The 20,474-nt window shown below is 41.4% G+C and overlaps 1 protein-coding gene across 2 annotated transcripts in view; it reads right to left on the reverse strand.

Annotated features, from left to right (window-relative positions):
- Positions 1 to 20,474, reverse strand: part of ccdc191 (coiled-coil domain containing 191) — a 60,257-nt gene that overhangs the window by 6,291 nt on the left and 33,492 nt on the right. For both annotated transcript variants that reach the window (XM_078232442.1, XM_078232443.1), the window contains 5 exons: positions 15,612 to 15,852; positions 12,815 to 13,317; positions 7,942 to 8,045; positions 6,444 to 6,526; positions 1,194 to 1,295 (listed from right to left, as the gene is read on the reverse strand). In XM_078232442.1, coding sequence (XP_078088568.1) covers positions 1,194 to 1,295; positions 6,444 to 6,526; positions 7,942 to 8,045; positions 12,815 to 13,317; positions 15,612 to 15,852 — 1,033 coding nt within the window. The remainder of the gene's footprint in view (positions 1 to 1,193; positions 1,296 to 6,443; positions 6,527 to 7,941; positions 8,046 to 12,814; positions 13,318 to 15,611; positions 15,853 to 20,474) is intronic.

The raw sequence follows: 20,474 nt of genomic DNA on the forward strand, positions 1-20,474 counted from the left end.
GAATTTTTAACTCTCCCCATCCCCATAAACCACTCTGCCACTCTATTTCTCTTTGTTCTTTTAAGACACTCTTTGAAACCACCTTTTTTGACTAAGCTTTTGGTCATCTGCCCCAGTATCATCATATGTGGCTTGATGTCATACTTTGTTTTATAATGTCTCTGTGAAGAACCTTGGGATGTTAAAGGCATCAGGTAAATACAAGTTGTTGTTGTGCTTCACCCCAGTACCTCAGAATTCCCGTTTGGCCTTGTTCCTGTCGCATATTGATTGTGTTCAGTTACGCTACTTAATTATTTTGATTCGGGGAGATTTTGCATTTGGACTTACGTTAATTAAAAGCACAGCAACTTGTGTCTAACTTCACCTCGGCCAAATTAGAGTTGAGCACAACTTGCCAACCAAGCCTGGGCATATAGTTTAAGTTTTAAGTGTTATGTTTTACTTACAAAATTTGTGAGTTACACAGGATTTTATTTGGGTCATTCATACTAATACTTTGAATTAATGCAGAGTAGTTTCAGCACTACTTCTGAGGAATCCATGCACTGTATTCAAGAGGTGGCTAGATATAGCACTTGGGGTGAATGAGAGCAAAGGTTATGGGGAGAAAGCAGGATTAAACTACTGAGTTAGACAATCAGTCATGATTGTAATGAATGGCGGAGCAGGCTCGAAGAGCCAAATGGCCTCTTCTTGCTCCTATCTTCTATGTTTCTATGCAATAAACCAAGGTGTTCTCAAGCTGCTGTGCTTCACACGAGGTTCAGTTTCATTATCTAGTATGGAACCAGATTTTAAAAGTTCTGTGGCAATCCACTGTACTTTTGGAAATAACTAAATTTTATATATTTCAAATAATATTACAATACTATTTCAAATAATATATAATTTTATATATTTTCTTTCTTTGTACTGACAGTTAGTTCTGCTAGTCAGAGAATGAAATTAACACTTTTAGCCTCAGAACTATTTAGTCCCACCTGCAAAGAGCACAAATGAAAAATGATACAGTCTAGACTGAAGTAAAATACTGTTAACAGTCCTTCAATGTGTGCATAGCGAACTCAAAATACATATGAAAATAACATCTTTCCACTTAATTGGAAATCTTTCAATTATATCTAAATAAATCATACAAAAATATGTTGGTTGAATAGCAGCTATTATAAATATTCTTTTAAAATTCAGACCTGTCTTTGCAATCTTCTCTCCTCATGCTTCTTTTCTAGAGCTGCCTGTTTCTCAGCTTGCAGCTGTCTCTCCCGCTCTTCTTCTTCTGCTCTCAGGTGAGCCTTGAATCAACCACGAAAAATAAAACATTCTGAAGTCAGACAATTTATAAATTAAAGCTTCTCAAGCTCAAACTTCCTATTTCTCAGGTATTAAATTGCTATTCCAAAATGTGCTCAAATGGATCTTGTTTGTGTTGTCACTTGCACTCTCAATACAAAGCTTGCTTGAGAGAAAGTCTTGACAACCTGCAGACCCCATGATTAGAAAGTGAACAATTTAGAAAAGAGAAGACTGTCACTTTTACTTGTTTTCTTATTTCTATATGCAGCTGCCAATGGTACAATGTAAAGTCCTACATCAGTAATGGGTCACCAATCATTACCCTTAAAAATTATAGAGAAAGCAAATAGTAAAATGTTCTGTGATGGAACCGCAGTGTAATATTTAAGCTTAGCAAGCTTAAATACCTTCCACAGCATTATGTGCGGAGGTAAAAGTGACACTATCATTTTGGCTGAACCAGAATCTTTTGCTTATAAAGAAAAGATTTATATGGCACCTTAAACAACCACTAGAAGTCCAGTGAAGTACAGTCAATTAAGTATTTTCTAAAGTGTAGTTAATGTAGGAAACCTGGTAGTCAATTTGCACACTGCAATCTCCTACAAACATCAAATCTGTTCTTGTCTTGGTGATTTGGGATAACCATCCACCAGTACACCAGGGAAGACTGTACCAAGTGGCGAACTGGCAATGTCATTGCATTAGTAATCCAGAGGCCCAGAATAATGCTCCAGGAGCATGGGTCAAAGCTAGTGGAATTTAAAATCAATGAATAAAATCTGGAATTTAAAAAACCTAGTCTCCATAATAGTGACCATGAAACCATTGTCAATTGTTGTAAAAACTCATCTGGATCACTAATGCCCTTTCAGGAACCAAATTTGCCATCCTTACCCTGTGGCTCCAGACCCCCAGCAATGTGGCTGATTCTTAACTAACCTCTGAAATGGCCTAGCAGTCCCTCAAGGACAACAAAGCAACACCTGTATTCCACGAAATAATTTTTAAAAACCCTACTCTTATTTGAAATAGTGCCTCCTCTATTCATTTAACATCTCATCAGAAGGACAGCATTCTGACAATGCTGCACTTCCTCACTGAAGGGTTAGCCTAGGTTCATGCACTCAAGTCGTGGAGTGAGACTTGAATGTACCAAAGTACCAATGCTATCAATTGAGCTACAGCTGAGAACTGAGGGTTTACACCCAGTTTTAAATAATTGCAATGTATTTTAAAAGTATTTTATTAAATATATTTCACCAAGAATGGCTTTAAAAAATATCTGCTCTAGTGACTGTGTAGCAAGTGGATAAATACATTATCCTTTCAACTCTGGAACCTAGCTTGTAATTCAGCAAGAAGATCTTAAACCCAAATCTTCCTAGGAGCAGCAATCCTTGTCAGAAATCCACATCTCACTCTGACTTGCACAGCCCCACATTTCTTCCAGAATCTTCTGAGCCTGGCTTTTCCAGAGATGCTCTCGCGAGCTCCAAGTGTGGTACAGTCGGGGTGCAGACTGTCAAATCCCCTTTTTACAACACTAGTTTAAATATCCAGTTTGAAAGTTAGAGAATGGGTGAGTAGAAAAATGAGTGAATTGATAGAATGGGTAGGTGGGTAAGGTGGCTAAATGGGTAGGTAGGTGTTTAGGCTGTGTGAGTGGGTGGGGTGCATAGAAAGTGGTTGGGTGAGGTAGGTGTTTAGTTGAGGTGGGTGGTGTGGGCGAGGTGGTAGTCAGATCTGGGAGATGGTTGTGGGGGAGTGGTGTAGTTACCAGATGTTAGACTAAGTTTTAATCTAACATTTCTTTGGTAACTATCCAAGTACATATAGCATAGCTGTTTGAAGTCTCAATCTCTAATTCCGAGTCAGGGACATTCACGGAGGGACCCGGGGGGAGCTGGGAAGCTGTGCATCGGTAACTGAAACTTCCCAGGCAATTGCCATATAAGTCAGCATGTCAGGTCTTCCACGGGGTTATGACACACATCTCAGTTGTACGTCCAGTCTTTGATGATCCAGAGATTGGAAGATTTGGGCCCCTGCTCACTAGCTACAAGGGATCCAGGCAGAATGAATGCATTATCATAGTATAAGATACATATTTGTTTATACAGTCATTGATGTACATAGCACAGGAAAAGGCCCTTTGGCCCATCAAGTTTGTGCTGGCCAAAGTCAAACTACATAACTATTCTAAATCCCATCGTCCAGCAATTGGCCCATAGCTTTGTATGCCTTGGTATCGCAAGTGCACTTCTAAATACTTAAATGTTTTGAGGGTCTCTGCCTTCGCCATCCTTTCATGCAGTGAATTCCAGACTCTCACCACCCTTTGGGTGAAAAAGGTTTTTCCTCACATCCCCTGTAAACCTCCTGCCCCTTACCTTAAATCGATGTTCCCTAGTCATTGGCCCCTTCAGCAAGGGGAAAAATTTCTTCCTGTCTACTCTATCCATAGTAAGAAGTCTCAACACCAGGTTAAAGTCCAACAGGTTTATTTGGTAGCAAAAGCCACTAGCTTTCGGAGCACTGCCCCTTCGTCAGGTAAGTGGGAGTTCTGTTCACAAACAGGGCATATAAAGACACAAACTCAATTTACAAAGTAATGGTTGGAATGCAAGTCTTTACAGGTAACCAAGTCTTAAAGGTACAGACAATGTGAGTGGAGAGAGCGTTAAGCACAGGTTAAAGAGATGTGTATTGTCTCCAGCCAGGACAGTTAGTGAGATTTTGCAAGCCCAGGCAAGTCGTGGGGGTTACAGATAGTGTGACATGAACCCAAGATTCCGGTTGAGGCCGTCCTCATGTGTACGGAACTTGGCTATCAGTCTCTGCTCAGCGACTCTGCGTTGTCATGTGTCGTGAAGGCCGCCTTGGAGAACACTTACCGAAGATCAGAGACCGAATGCCCGTGACCGCTGAAGTGTTCCCCAACAGGAAGAGAACACTCTTGCCTGGTGATTGTCGAGCGGTGTTCATTCATCCGTTGTTGTAGCGTCTGCATGGTCTCCCCAATGTACCATGCCTCGGGACATCCTTTCCTGCAGCGTATCAGGTAGACAACGTTGAACGAGTTGCAAGAGTATGTACCGTGTACCTGGTGGATGGTGTTCTCACATGAGATGATCCGGCACGTCTTGCAGAGGTTGCTGTGGCAGGGTTGTGTGGTGTCGTGGTCACTGGTCTCCTGAAGGCTGGGTAGTTTGCTGCGGACGGTGGTCTGTTTGAGGTTGTGCGCTTGTTTGAAGGCAAGAAGTGGGGTGTGGGGATGGCCTTGGCGAGATATTCGTCTTCATCAATGACATGTTGAATGTTCTGGAGAAGATGTCGTAGCTTCTCCGCTCCAGGGAAGTACTGGACAACAAAGGGTACTCTGTTGCCGCCGTGTCCCGTGTTTGTCTTCTGAGGAGGTTGGTGCGGTTTTTCGCTGTGGCACGTCGGAACTGTCGATCGATGAGTCGAGTGCCGTATCCTGTTCTTATGAGGGCATCTTTCAGCGTCTGGAGGTGTCTGTTGCGATCCTCCTCATCTGAGCAAATCCTGAGTATACGGAGGGCTTGTCCGTAGGGGATGGCTTCTTTAACGTGTTTACGGTGGAAGCTGGAGAAGTGGAGCATCATGAGGTTATCCGTGGGCTTGCGGTACAGTGACGTGCTGAGGTGACCGTCCTTGATGGAGACGCATGTGTCTAAGAATGCAACTGATTCCGGAGAGTAGTCCATGGTGAGTCTGATGGTGGGATGGAACTTGTTGATATCATCATATAATTGTTTCAATGGTTGTTCACCATGAGTCCTAAGGAAGAAAATGTCATCGATGTATCTAGTGTATAGCGTCGTTTGAAGGTCCTGTGTGGTGAAGAGGTTTTGTTCGAACCTGTGCATGAAGATGTTGGCATATTGAGGTGCACATTTGGTCCCCATGGCTGTTCCGTGTGTCTGGATGAAGAACTGGTTGTTGAAGGTGAAGACATTGTGGTCCAGAATGAAGCGGATGAGTTGTAAAATTGCATCTGGAAACTGGCTGTTGTCGGCGTTGAGTACTGAGGCAGTTGCAGCAATGCCATCGTTGTGCTCTATCCACATCATACTCTATCTATGCCCCTCATAATTTTATAATTTCAATCATGTACCCCCTCAGTCTCCTCTGATCCAAGGAAAATGACTCCAGCCTATCCAATTTCTCTTCATAATTAAAACTCTCCACCCCAGGCAACTTCCTGGTAAATCTACTCTGCACCCTTTCCAGTGCTTTCACATCCCTCCTATAATGCGGATTACAGAACTGCACACAATACTCTAGCTGTGGCCTAACCAATGTTTTATATAGTTCCAGCATAACCTCCCTGCTCTTAAACTCTGTGCCTCGGCTAATAAAGGCAAGTATACCCTATACCTTCTTAACCACTTTATCCACCTGCCCTACTACCTTAAGTGCACTTGCACACCAAGATCCCTCTCGACGCTTCCCAGAGTCCTGCCGTTCATCATGTATTTCCTTGCCTTGTTCGCCTTGCCCAAGTGCATCATCTTACACTTATCTGGATAAAATTCCATTTGCCACTGATCAGCCCATCTGACCTGCCGTTTAGTTCTTCACTTAATCCAAGGCTAGCTTAACTCCAAGTGGAACTGTAACTGCTTCTGGGATGTTCTGTTCGATCGGGCATCATTTTCATTAGAAGTCTTGATGTTATATTCATGTATCAGGTATCCATCTTAGAGTCAGGTGTAGAATGCAATTATTTGCTCTATATACAATGTTATATATCTATCTTAAAAGCAAAATACTGCAGATGCTGGAATCTGAACCAAAAACAGAAAATGCTGGGAAATCTCAGCAGGTCTGACAGCATCTGTGGAGAGAGAATAGAGCCAACATTTCAAGTCTGGATGACCCTTCGTCAGAGATAATCTTAGCTTTAAACCGGCTGAGATTTCCCAGCATTTTCTGTTTATGTATCTATCTGTTCAATTAATTGTAATTTTTATGCATAGTCATACCATGCATGCTATTTAATTGGTATTAAAATTACTGCCCATTAAATTATCAAAGAAAATGGGAAAACTGAAAAAGTAATAAGCATAAGAATAGACGTAAATGTAAAATATTATCATAACTATTTTCTTTTTACTTACAAGTTTCTCTTGCTCCTTTCTTCTTTTGATCTCCTCCAGTTCTTTTCTTCTTTCCATGCGCTGCTTTGCTCGTTCCTCCATTGCTGAGAAAATATTAATATGAGAGGAAACAGGAAAATTAGTAGTCCATCACTTGATTTGGTGATCACTAATACAACTAGCCATGACATTATACAATACAGTTTGTTTGCGCACAATTTTAAAATTATGATCACATACAGAAATGTTACCGACTTAATGTATTTAACGTGCATTACTGGATTATTGAAACAGTACAGCACCAAATCAGACCATTTGACCTGGCCAGTCCTTGCTGCTGACTAACTTTCACATGAACACAAATTCTAATACTGTACCCTTACTAAAGTATTCTTAACTAAATTGAACCATTACAGGATTGATCATTTCCATCCAACTTTAATTTTTACTGAGTCTGACCAAGTTTTTAGTGATTGGGTCCATTATCTTTATTTTGCTGAGTAATTTCTCCTGTATCGGATGTGTAATCTTTACATGGTCAACCAGCTGATGGTAGAAAAATAGTCAATTGGCATCTGCTTTCGCAGCAGGATCTACCAAGGAACTAGAGTATTTTCAACTTGGTAATATGTAATGAGACTTTCCCTATGCTGCTCATTTTCTATTGGGAACTTGGGAGAGTTTTTAAGTTTCTGTCTCCTTTTCTGAGCTTATCATTTTGCTGGGTATAATTCCCTAGCTGGTGGCAAACCTTCAGTATCTTAACCTAATTGCCATTTATCATAGGGACCATAGACTGAAAGAACCAGCAGGCAATTGAACCACAGCTGAGATATAACAGCTGAACCAGATACGGCACTTACTTAATGTCCATTCAGGAGTGAAAAGCTTAGCAGAATTTTTTCTCTCATTGAATCTAATGCTATGGAAAGTATTGTAGCATGATTAACTGGTCAGAAATTTATAGAGTATCATTGTTTTTCCTGATTTAGAGTTTGGCTGAGATGAACTTAAAGTACAACTTATACTTTGTGTTTTATCATGCTTAGTGGCACATAAGGCAGTTTCCACGGTTGCTTTTTTCCCGGAACAGGTCGCCAGATGTTACCAGAGGCTATAGCTTGAGGGACCATCACTCTGCTTCAGGTGTGATTGATCAAGGCACTCTCCCATTTACCATATGTCTAACAAAAGGATTTACAGATTGATAATAAATCTGCCTGGCCATGTTATGAATGCACCTTCTGTGGCCATCAAGTCTTGGAATAGGGCTGGAACCTAGAGCTTCTGGCTCCGAGGTAGAAACATTACCCACTGCGCTACAAGACCTCCTTTTGCACAACTAAGTATATCATAAGAAGAATAAAAAGTAAACTAACAGAAGGTTTGATTGCTGTCATAAATTCACAGCAGTGTATTGTATGCAGGTGAGCTAGAGCAGAAACAAGGGATCCACTAAAAGAAAGCATATTAAATAACTTGAAACACCAAACTACCAGAACTGGAAAGTATGGCATACCTCTGACAATTGGGTGAGGTGAAATCAAATTATGAGTGGTTTTGCTGCAGTTGGTACTGGTTCTGTGGCAATTGGATTCCTCAGCCGATGAAGAACTTGGCAACCTAAGCAATTTCACACATTCTTGAGTAAATTGTAAACAGGAGAGAGAAACCTCTCAACATCACATTCTAGCAATGCAGAGTATGCAATTAAATTTTACATTTTACTACATTAATAAAATTCAATTTGACAGATTCCTGGTTCTCAGGAGCATGCAGAAAATACTAGAATACTTTCTGCAACGTGAAGCTGTTCTTCCCTACAGATGCAACTCGGTTTTTTAAACACTTTCTAGGGGACCTTTTTTAAAAATCATCCTCTGAAATTTCTTCAAATTAATTGCACTGGAGTTACACACTGGCAGATCATAGGGACTAAGAAATGACTAAAGAATGTCACTTAAGCCATTGCTTATTCGTAGAATCCCTACAGTGCAGAAGGAGGCCTGCACCAACCACAATCCCACCCAGGCCTATCTCCATAACCCCACATACTTATTCTAGCTAATCCCCCTGACACCAAGGGACAATTTAGCATAGTCAATCCACCTAGTCTGCACATCTTTGAAGTGTGGGAGGAAACCGGAGCACCCAGAGGAAACTCACGCAGACACAAGAAGAACGTGCAAACTCCATACACACAGTCACCCAAGGCCAGAATTGAACTCAGATCTCTGGCACTGTGAGGCAGCAGTGCTAACTACTGTGTCACCATGCCGCTTCATGTTTAACTGCTGAAATGGTGGCGGGTGATGCTCATCTATGATAATAAGAGTTACATTCTGAATGGTGACAGTTGAATAACAATGCAGTTCCTCATTTACAACATTCAAACAGGCAAGAAGCAGTTTTACTATATCAATATATTTACGGCTGTTGTTTCGGAGGTGTATGTTTTTGCAATGTGTATATTTGTAAATAAAAGCTTATACAGTATGTAAAGATTAGGCTCCACTTCTATCCTTCACCGCCTGGGTACCTAGAATAGAACAATTAGTACCTATATATATATATATATATAGAACCATAGAAAATTACAGCTCAGAAACAGGCCTTTTGGCCCTTCTTGTCTGGGCCGAACCATTTTTTGCCTAGTCCCACTGACCTGCACTTGGACCATATCCCTCCACACCCCTCTCATCCATGAACCCGTCCAAGTTTTTCTTAAATGTTAAAAGTGACCCCGCATTTACCACTTTATCCGGCAGCGCATTCCACACTCCCACCACTCTCTGCGTGAAGAAGCCCCCCCTAATATTCCCTTTAAACTTTTCTCCTTTCACCCTTAACCCATGCCCTCTGGTTTTTTTCTCCCCTAGCCTCAGCGGAAAAAGCCTGCTTGCATTCACTCTATCTATACCCATCAAAATCTTATACACCTCTATCAAATCTCCCCTCAATCTTCTACGCTCCAGGGAATAAAGTCCCAACCTATTCAATCTCTCTCTGTAACTCAGCTTCTCAAGTCCCAGCAACATCCTTGTGAACCTTCTCTGCACTCTTTCAACCTTATTTACATCCTTCCTGTAACTAGGTGACCAAAACTGGACACAATACTCCAAATTCGGCCTCACCAATGCCTTATATAACCTTACCATAACACTCCAACTTTTATACTCGATACTCCGATTTATAAAGGCCGATGTACCAAAGGCACTCTTTACGACCCTATCCACCTGTGAAGTCACTTTTAGGGAATTCTGTACCTGTATTCCCAGATCCCTCTGTTCAACTGCACTCTTCAGAGTCCTACCACTTACCCTGTACGTTCTACTCTGGTTTGTCCTTCCAATGTGCAATATCTCACACTTGTCTGCGTTAAATTCCATTTGCCATTTTTTAGCCCATTTTTCTAGTTGGTCCAAATCCCTCTGCAAGCTTTGAAAACCTTCCTCACTGTCCACTACACCTCCAATCTTTGTATCATCAGCAAACTTGCTGATCCAATTTACCACATTATCATCCAGATCATTGATATGGATGATAAACAACAATGGACCCAACACCGATCCCTGCGGCACACCACTAGTCACAGGTCTCCACTCAGAGAAGCAATCCTCCACAACCACTCTCTGGCTTCTTCCATTCAGCCAGTGTCTAATCCAATTTACTACCTCCCCATGTATACCTAGCGACTGAACCTTCCTAACTAACCTCCCATGAGGGACCTTGTCAAAGGCCTTGCTGAAATCCAGGTAGACAACATCCACCGCCTTCCCTTCATTCACTTTCCTGGTAACCTCCTCGAAAAACTCTAATAGATTGGTCAAACATGACCTACCATGCACAAAGCCATGTTGACTCTCTCTAATAAGTCCCTGTCTATCCAAATATTTGCAGATCCTATCCCTTATCACACCTTCCAATAACTTGCCCACCACCGACGTCAAACTTACTGGCCTGTAATTTCCCGGATTTCTTTTGGAACCTTTTTTAAACAACGGAACAACATGAGTCACCCTCCAATCATCCGGCATCTCCCCCGTGAATACTGACATTTTAAATATGTCTGCCAGGGCCCCTGCAAGTTCAACACTAGCTTCCCTCAAGGTCCGTGGGAATATTGTGTCTGGTCCTGGGGATTTATCCACTCTGATTTGCCTCAAGACAGCGAGCACCTCCTCCCCTTTAATCTGTAAAGGTTCCATGACCTCCCTACCTGTTTGCCCTATTTCCGTAGACTCCATGCCCGTTTCCTCAGTAAATACGGATGCAAAAAAACCATTTAGTATCTCCCCCATCACTTTTGGTTCCATACACAGTCTACCACTCTGGTCTTCAAGAGGACCAATTTTATCCCTCACTATCCTTTTGCTCCTAACATACCTATAGAAGCTCTTTGGATTTTCCTTCACTCTGTCTGCCAAAGCAACCTCATGTCTTCTTTTAGCCCTCCTGATTTCCCTCTTAAGTAGCTTCTTGCACTTTTTATACTCCTCGAGCATCTGATGTGTTCCTTGCTGCCTGTACATTTCATACAACTCTCTCTTCCTCTTAATCAGTGTTACAATCTCCCTCGAGAACCAAGGTTCCTTATTCCTATTTACTTTGCCTTTAATCCTGACAGGAACATACAAACTCTGCACTCTCAAAATTTCTCCTTTGAAGGCCTCCCACTTTCCATTTACATCCTTACCAGAGAACAGCCTGTGCCAATCCACACTTCCCAGATCCCTTCTCATTTCATCAAATTTGGCCTTTTTCCAGTTCAGAACTTCAACCCAAGGACCAGATCTATCCTTATCCATGATCAGGTTGAAACTAATGGTATTATGATCACTGAATCCAAAGTGTTCCCTCACACTCACATCCATCACCTGCCCTAACTCATTTCCCAATAGGAGATCCAATATCGCATCCTCTCTAGTTGGCACCTCTATATACTAGTCATAGAATCATAGTCATAGAGGTTTACAGCATGGAAACAGGCCCTTCGGCCCAACTTGTCCATGCCGGCCTTTTTTTTAAACCACTAAGCTAGTCCCAATTGCCCGCATTGGCCCATATCCCTCTATACCTATCGTACCCACATAACTGTCTAAACACTTTTTAAAAGACAAAATTGTACCCGCCTCTACTACTACCTCTGGCAGCTTCTGTAGAAAATTCTCCTGAACACATTTTACAAACTCTACCCCGTCTAAACCTTTAACAGTATGCGAGTCCCAATCTATATGTGGAAAATTAAAATCCCCTACTATCACAACTTTGTGTTTCTTGCAGTTGTCAGCTATCTCTCCGCTGATTTGCTCCTCCAATTCTCGCTGACTATTGGGTGGTCTATAATACAACCCCATTAATGTGGCCATACCTTCCCTGTTTCTCAGCTCCACCCATAGGGCCTCTGTAGACAAGCTCCCTAATCTATCCTGCCTGAGTACCGCTGTAACATTTTCCCTGACCAACAATGCCACCCCCCCACCTTTTATCCCTCTGCCTCTATCCCGCCTGAAACATTGGAACCCTGGAACATTGAGCTGCCAGTCCTGCCCCACCTGTAGCCAAGTTTCACTAATGGCTATAATGTCATATTTCCATGTGTCTATCCACGCCTTCAGCTCATCTGCCTTCCCCACAATACTCCTGGCATTGAAATAGACACACCTCAAAAGATTATTTCCACCACACTCAACCTTTCCATTTGTGATTTTGCTTGAACTAACCTGTCTTTTTACCCCTGCTCCACTATCTGCTCTGGCACTCTGGTTCCCATCCCCCTGCAAATCTAGTTTAAACGCTCCCCAATAACACTAGCGAATCTCCCTGCAAGTATATTGGTCCCCTTGTAGTTTAGGTGTAACCCGTCTCTCTTGTACAGGTCCCACCTGCCCCAGAAGAGGTCCCAATGATCCAAGAATTGGAAACCCTGCCCCCTGCACCAGTTCCTCAGCCACGTGTTCATCCGCCCAAGCATCCTACTCCTGCCCTCACTGGCATGTGGCTCAGGTAGCAATCCTGAGCTTACTACCCTCGGGGTCCTGCTTTTTAACTTCCTTCCAAGCTCTTTGTACTCACTCTTTAGGACCTCTTCACTCTTCCTTCCTATGTCATTTGTACCGATGTGTACCACGACATCTGGCTGATCACCTTCCCACCTTAGAATCACTTTATATATATAATACAAATTCCACAAATCAATCTTAAGTTCTAATGGCCTTTAATATGCATCTACTTATGTAGGTGAAATATTGTGGTGTCCATAATTTGGGTCACAGAAAGGTAAGGTCTGTTTTACTTAAAACCCTTTCATATCTGGAGTTAGAAATGAAGAAACGTTGCCTATATATTTGGAGTTAAACATGAAGAGATGTTGCCTAAAAAGATAACATTACCTGGACATATGCACAGCAGTGCCTTTCATTATAGACTGGACATTTCCAGATTGTCTTCTTCCTTGAAGACTGGGCTCTGTTTGCACCTTTTGTACTGCATTATCAATTGTTGCAGTTATGGCTGATGCTAGTTTTGCCTCTTGCTGCAGTATTTTCAAGTGCTCATTATCCTGAAGCTCTTCAATTGTTCTCTGTTGTTCCTGAAGTTGCTTTTTTTGTTTCTCAATGAGTTGCTGTTGGGATCTGTGGCGATGTTCAAAGTGGCCCTGAAAATGCTGGATCATTTTGCCTGCAGTGGGAGAGTTGAGTATTTGACTTTCCTGGTCCCAATTTGAGAATTTATTGGTATCTTGCATGTGCGCTCTCTCCTCTGGGCTCAGTGCGGCATGCTTGCGAGTAACTTGCCAAGCATATTTTGGGCTTGCAGCTCTGATCCGCTGACTTTTGTTGCTCTCTTTCACCTGAGAATTGACTGCAGAGGGATCCTGTTTCTTCACTTCCTCCTATATTAAATACATTGTGAAATTTAAACCTTGCATACAAAAAAAAGTATTTCAATGTGTATGATTCATACTGAAAAATACATAGGGTCTGAAATTCCTGAGCTCCATGTCATTTCAAGTCCAATGGAATGGGACATCTCCGTGTTAGTACGTTGCAGCCCTGACCCCCATCCCTGATGAAAAAGGCAATTGGCATTTGCCATTTATGACATTCAATGTATTTCGATTTTGGCAGGGGGAAGGTGGAGGGCATAGGGGGTGAGGAATTTGAGAGAAGAACATGACACTGCACCAAGGCAGTCAAGTTGTGAGGATTAGCTGTTAAAAATGTTTTGTTTAATTATCCATTTTGGAGTACCTGCTTTTCCGAATGGTAACTGATGACTCTGCAGACCCTAACACTTCGAACAGAGAGGAAGAAATATGGAATTAGTGTCAAAGCCTTTGTTTATGATTTACTTTGACTTGTTTATTATAAAGAAAAAAGGGAAAGATTATACTTGTGTATTGGCTGTGGCAATTATTTGTGCTTTGTGATTGTATCAGACTATAAGAACTGATGACGGGTACATAGAACATAGAACAGTACAGCACAGAGCAGGCCCTTCGGCCCACGATGTTGTGCCGAGCTTTATCTGAAACCAAGATCAAGCTATCCCACTCCCTATCATCCTGGTGTGCTCCATGTGCCTATCCAATAACCGCTTAAATGTTCCTAAAGTGTCTGACTCCACTATCACTGCAGGCAGTCCATTCCACACCCCAACCACTCTCTGCGTAAAGAACCTACCTCTGATATCCTTCCTGTATCTCCCACCATGAACCCTATAGTTATGCCCCCTTGTAATAGCTCCATCCACCCGAGGAAATAGTCTTTGAACGTTCACTCGATCTATCCCCTTCATCATTTTATAAACCTCTATTAAGTCTCCCCTCAGCCTCCTCCGCTCCAGAGAGAACAGCCCTAGCTCCCTCAACCTTTCCTCATAAGACCTACCCTCCAAACCAGGCAGCATCCTGGTAAATCTCCTCTGCACTCTTTCCAGCGCTTCCACATCCTTCTTATAGTGAGGTGACCAGAACTGCACACAATATTCCAAATGTGGTCTCACCAAGGTCCTGTACAGTTGCAGCATAACCCCTCAGCTCTTAAACTCCAACCCCGTTAATAAAAGCTAACACACTATAGGCCTTCTTCACAGCTCTCTCCACTTGAGTGGCAACCTTTAGAGATCTGTGGATATGGACCCCAAGATCTCTCTGTTCCTCCACAGTCTTCAAAACCCTACCTTTGACCCTGTAATGCACATTTAAATTAGTCCTACCAAAATGAATCACCTCACATTTATCAGGGTTAAACTCCATTTGCCATTTTTCAACCCAGCTTTGCATCCTATCTATGTCTCTTTGCAGCCTACAACAGCCCTCCACCTCATCCACTACTCCACCAATCTTGGTGTCATCAGCAAATTTACTGATCCACCCTTCAGCCCCCTCCTCTAAGTCATTAATAAAAATCACAAAGAGCAGAGGACCAAGCACTGATCCCTGTGGCACTCCTCTAGCAACCTGCCTCCAGTCCGAAAATTTTCCATCCACCACCACCCTCTGTCTTCGATCAGATAGCCAGTTACCTATCCAATCGGCCAACTTTCCCTCTATCCCACACCTCCTTACTTTCATCATAAGCCGACCATGGGGGACCTTATCAAACGCCTTACTAAAATCCATGTATATGACATCAACTGCCCTACCTTCATCAACACACTTAGTTACCTCCTCAAAAAATTCAATCAAATTTGTGAGGCACGACTTGCCCTTCACAAATCCGTGCTGACTATCCCGGATTAATCCGCATCTTTCTAAATGGTCATAAATCCCATCCCTAAGGACCTTTTCCATCAATTTACCAACCACCGAAGTAAGACTAACCGTACTCACTCATGATTATCAGCAATAATGAAAATTATCTTTTTACACATGAAAACTTTTTTATGCAAGCATTTGGAGCATTTCAATCCATTGCTGTTACAATCTTGGCTGAATCATACTCTAAATGCAAATTGCATCACTGAGCAGACTTCTAACCATTCAAATTAATAACAGTTGTAAAACATATTAAAGCTGCAGTAAATTAATTCATCTGCAGCTATGAACTATAAGATCTAGTAATAGTTTCTTCAAAAACTGCAAGTAAAAGTGTAAAATTAACCCTATTTAGGTTAATTTTGTACATTACAATGGTCTAATTTCATACAAGTGCAAAGAAATAAAGGGCTAGATTATCCCCTTACCACTTGCTGAGTAGCATCAACCTGCTGTGTCTCACTTAAGCATTTTGAAACTCTGCTGGGATCTGCTGACAATTTCCCTGAACATGCTGAGTCCAATAGTGCGGCCATCTTTTGCTTTGTCTCCTCTTTTCTTGCCTCCAGCTCTCTCTTCTCTTTCTCAGCTTTACACCATAGTTGCCAGTTTGTGAAACAGTAACTGAGTCTGTGTTTTCGGTTACATTCTGTTGCAAGTTGGTTTTTTCTATGGACAATAGAGAGAGCGTGTTTTAATCCTTTCAACTTCATATAAATCTAGTCTGGCTTCAATAAAATGCGTTTCTGTAAATAAAGCAGCCAAGTATAGTTTAAACTGTCGGGGGAAAGTACCGTATGGTGCTGTCACCGTTTTATGGGGTGCTGGGGGGGGGGGGGGGGGGGCAATAGGGGGAACGTTAAAGGGAGAAAAATAAATTTAACTCAAGCTGTTTTAGTGAAAAAAGCATCTTAATGTGAAACACTTGATTCATCAACTGAAATTATTTCACTACTAATCACTGGTACTTCACCTTAGTGTTGCATTATTCAAAATGTCCTCTGAATACAAACTAATTTCTACAAATATGCTGCAGGGGGTAATTCTATTCAAAACTGTTACATGCCTGCCACTATGTTTCACTGAAATTCTCATGGAAACAAAAAGAAATTACAATGCTGTAGTATAAAAATTTCAAGTGATCATCATTGGCCTGTAACTTCCTCGCTCCCAAGTGTCGGATATAGGGTATGTGGCAATTATCCAGAAATGCCAACTTCCCCTGGACAATTGTGCTGCGCTGGAAACCACCTGACAAAGTGATTTAAATCTCTAACTTTAAATACTTCTGCCAATGTTACACTAATAGTTACTCTGGAAAAAGTTAAAAACCATTTCTAACTTCAGCTTTACTATTTTAAATACCCAGACCTGCACGCCACCCCCACCCAACCTGACTGGACGCCTCTTGGCTCAAGCCAGTTGGACCAGCCCCCTCGCTTCAGGTTTTGGGACTCCGGATTTTGACCAAAATGATATCAGTGTGAGAAATTTTAGATATGTGGAGGAAGAAGAACTTCGCTCTTTTCCTTACAGCAGAGAATTAGGAGGAAATTTGATGGAACTGTGCAAAGTTAAGAAAATATAATTGAAGGTAAATAATGAAAAACTATTTGCACTGATCAGTATGTCAATAACTTAAGTAAAATTTGAGTATCACAAAGAATGGGGAGGGGACGTTAGGAGAGGGCATTGCGCAAAGGGTTATTAAGATATGGCATGCTCTACCAGTAACTGTGGTGAAATCAACATGCATAATGGCTTTTAAAAGGGAAGTGGACAACTAGCTTAAAAAAATGGATAGGAGGACGAGATTAAGTGGATAACTCTTTCAAAGACTTGGCACAGACATGATGGCCTATGTGACCATCCTGTGTGCTTGAAAATTTGATGGTTTTAATATCAAGATCAATTGAGATCTTAGAATCTTAGAAACCCTACAGCACAGAAAGAGGCCATTCGGCCCATCGAGTCTGCACCGACCACAATCCCACCCAGGCCCCATCCCCATATCCTTACATATTTACCCCCTAATCCCTCTAACCTACACATCTCAGGACACTAAGGGCAATTTTTAGCATGGCCAATCAACCTAACCCGCACATCTTTGGACTGATATATTTGGATCACATGTTATCTATAAATTGGTTTACAGATAGTTGTACATGTTGGGGCTTCACTATGCACATGGGTTGAGCTTTTTATTCTGCAGATGGCTACATACCTGACCAGCAGAAAGCTAGCTGAGAGCAAAGTAGTCACTGGACATGGATGCCAGTATTATATAATTGGGTATTGCATTGTTGGTTGGGTGATTAGAGGATCGGGGAAAATAGATGTTTGGTGAGAGGAGTTGAATGATACTATAGATGGGATAGTCACCGTTTAGCAAAATGAATGTGAGTTTCAACATTGCAGTGAAGATTGTTCAGGGTGGGGGAGACCTGCTATGGTTCTCATCTCCATTATTTCTATGCTTAAACAGGTGTCTAATTTTTAAAATTGCATAACAATATGTACCCTTGACCTGCAGCACTTAACTAGCAGAATTAGATGGAAGTTATAGATTTTTTTAAGTATGAGATATGATAACACAGCTTTTCAACTGATCTTTTCATTCTGAATTTTTTAAAAAAGCAACGTATTCTAATACCAAATGTGCTTTCGCAGCACAAAGGGCACATGGCATTTTTGAAATTAGTTGCGGGGTTGGATCTCAGTTACTTGCCTGCCTGCTATTTTGGAAGTGATATATCAAACTCTAGAGAGTTACTTTTACAATAGTAAGTGAGTAGTCAATTTGTTCTCGCAGTGATATATTGCACTGCAACCTGGGAATTTAAATAATTGAATCCCATTTTAAACTGACTTTCAGGAATGCACACTATCGTCTTGTCGATTTATATTCTGGCCTAGTATATTAATTAAAATGTTTAAGAGTGTATAAAGTGGTATGGAATGAGAGAGAATTAAGATGATTTCAAGTCATGATACTCAATCGGTATCGGTTGAGTTTGTTAATTTTAGCTAGATTAGGGTATTTGATATAATTTGTATCAGCTCAATCAGTTAAACTCTGCTGGAAGGTGTGCATTTGTGAATGCTAGGTCAGAAAAAGATTGCAACAAGGAGTGATGCCCCTCAAATAATCTGAATCAATATCTTCATCGGAGAAACAAAATGTTATTTTTTCGTAGTCATGTCCCAGAAGTGAAGGAATAACAAATGGTTATTATGTTGCAATGTTTTTACTAGGATGTCAGTGAAATTTAATGGGCCATAACTCCCCTGGAGCGGCAATCAGCATTGGATTGTCACTCCATATCCATGTAGCTACGATAAAGTCCTTCAGTGCCTGTCTTGCCTGGCCTCCCTGACTCAAGCCAGACCAGATCCAAGCAATGCAACAGATCCCCGGGTCCAGCATCGGATCCTAAAAGAAGTGGAGCGAAGGAGGACGCACACACTTTTTACGGCACTAACCGCTATGAAGCAGGTGAGTTGAAAGGCAAGTGTCTAATGGGATGAGATTTCTTTTTGAGGGGGTGCAGTGTGATCCTTTTCTCTATCCTCTCATATGAACTTGCCATTCTATGCATGTATGAGAACTGTACAATCTTATATCTATACCATTAATTACCCAAGTACTGTATTTGACTATGCAAAAGTGACTTAAGGGGAAAATATTAATATGTTCCTGAGTTGATTCTCAATACTGTTCCTACTATGAAGCTGGAAAGCTTTGCCATTTTGCAGAAACAGACCAGATCAAAATGGTGGGCAGTGTCAATTGCTACTTATCCTAAGGAATAAAATTTGAATACTATACAATTCTTACAATACAACTCAATAACCCAGATCTTCCAGTCTCCCGATTGTCAGAGACCAGACATACTAACCCAAGATGCAAGTTGGGACCCCATGGAAGTCCTGGCATGTTGATTCTGTGGGAATTGTCCAAGGAGGTTTAAACCTCCGATGGGCAATTCCCTTGATTCCCGAGACTCTCTGAAATAGTCTCCAATCTTAAACTAGAGATGAATACTTTGGACAGTTCCCACATACTTACCTGGATAGTTAGCCAGGAAGTGTTAGACAGAACAATCCTAGTCTAACTCCTGAGTAACTATATAACTGACCCCTAATCACTCACACCCTACTTTCCCACAACCCTTGATAAATGGGCAAGAAGATGGCAGATGGAATATAATGTGAAAAATGTAAAGTTATCCACTTTGGTAGGAAAAACAAATGCAGAGAATTACTTAGATGGTGAGGGATTGGGAAGTGTTGATGTCCAAAGGGATTTCGGTGCCCTTGTTCATAAGTCACTGAAAGTGAACATGCTGATGCAGCAAGCAATTAGGAAGGCAAATTGCACGTTTGGCTTTTATTGCAAGATGATGGAATGCAGGAGCAAAGAAGTCCTGCTGCAATTGTATAGAGCCTTGGTGAGGCTGCACCTGGACTTTCCAAAGATGTGTTGGTTAGGGGGATTAGCGAGGTAAATACATGGGGTTACAGAGTAAGCCTGGGTTTGAGTCAGTGCAGACTCTTTGGGCCAAATGGCCTCCTTCTTCTATAGGACCAAAGTTCTAAGATTCTGCATTATAGAGTGGCAGCTTTGCCTTTTTAAACTTATCCAGGTAAGCGGGTAGTTTTCAGTCTGATTAACATCAGACAAAGTGGTTCCGATGTTGATTGGATGATTTGAGCCATCGTGAGTACAACAACTGAATGAAACAAATTCCATTTTCATTACACAGGAATCTGGAATAATTAATCAGTATTTTCAGTAGAGTTCTGATTCTACTTTTCTCTTGGAAACTATACATGAAGGGTTAGATTTTCCTCTAGGTTGCACAGATTTTCTCAGTGCCATTTACTGAGAACAGACAAATTATCACAAAGGATTGCAGAATTTCAAGCACAAATTATGTTCAATGCAAATCGAGTTTCCGACATTTTTTGCTGCAGTTTAAGAAACATTTCATTGGAAGCTGGACCTGCACACAAAACTGATCATGTACTTAGATCAAATTAATCACCATTAACAAATTCTTATCAATTATGTCTATTTGTGAGCCTTTGAGGAGGCTCTTAAAATTAAACTGGTTCTTTTGGGTCCCAGGACACTAATAGGTATGTTTGAAAAGTTTTGGAATACATGTTTATTGTACTAAGAAGATGACTACACAACACAATATAAATAGCATGCGATTCAGTACAATTTAGGTCATTTAAAAATTAGGAGACTCACAGGTGGTGGACTAGATATCAATGATTAAACT

The sequence above is a fragment of the Mustelus asterias genome, chromosome 17 (assembly GCF_964213995.1).
Source record: "Mustelus asterias chromosome 17, sMusAst1.hap1.1, whole genome shotgun sequence".
Taxonomy (NCBI): Eukaryota; Metazoa; Chordata; class Chondrichthyes; order Carcharhiniformes; family Triakidae; genus Mustelus; species Mustelus asterias.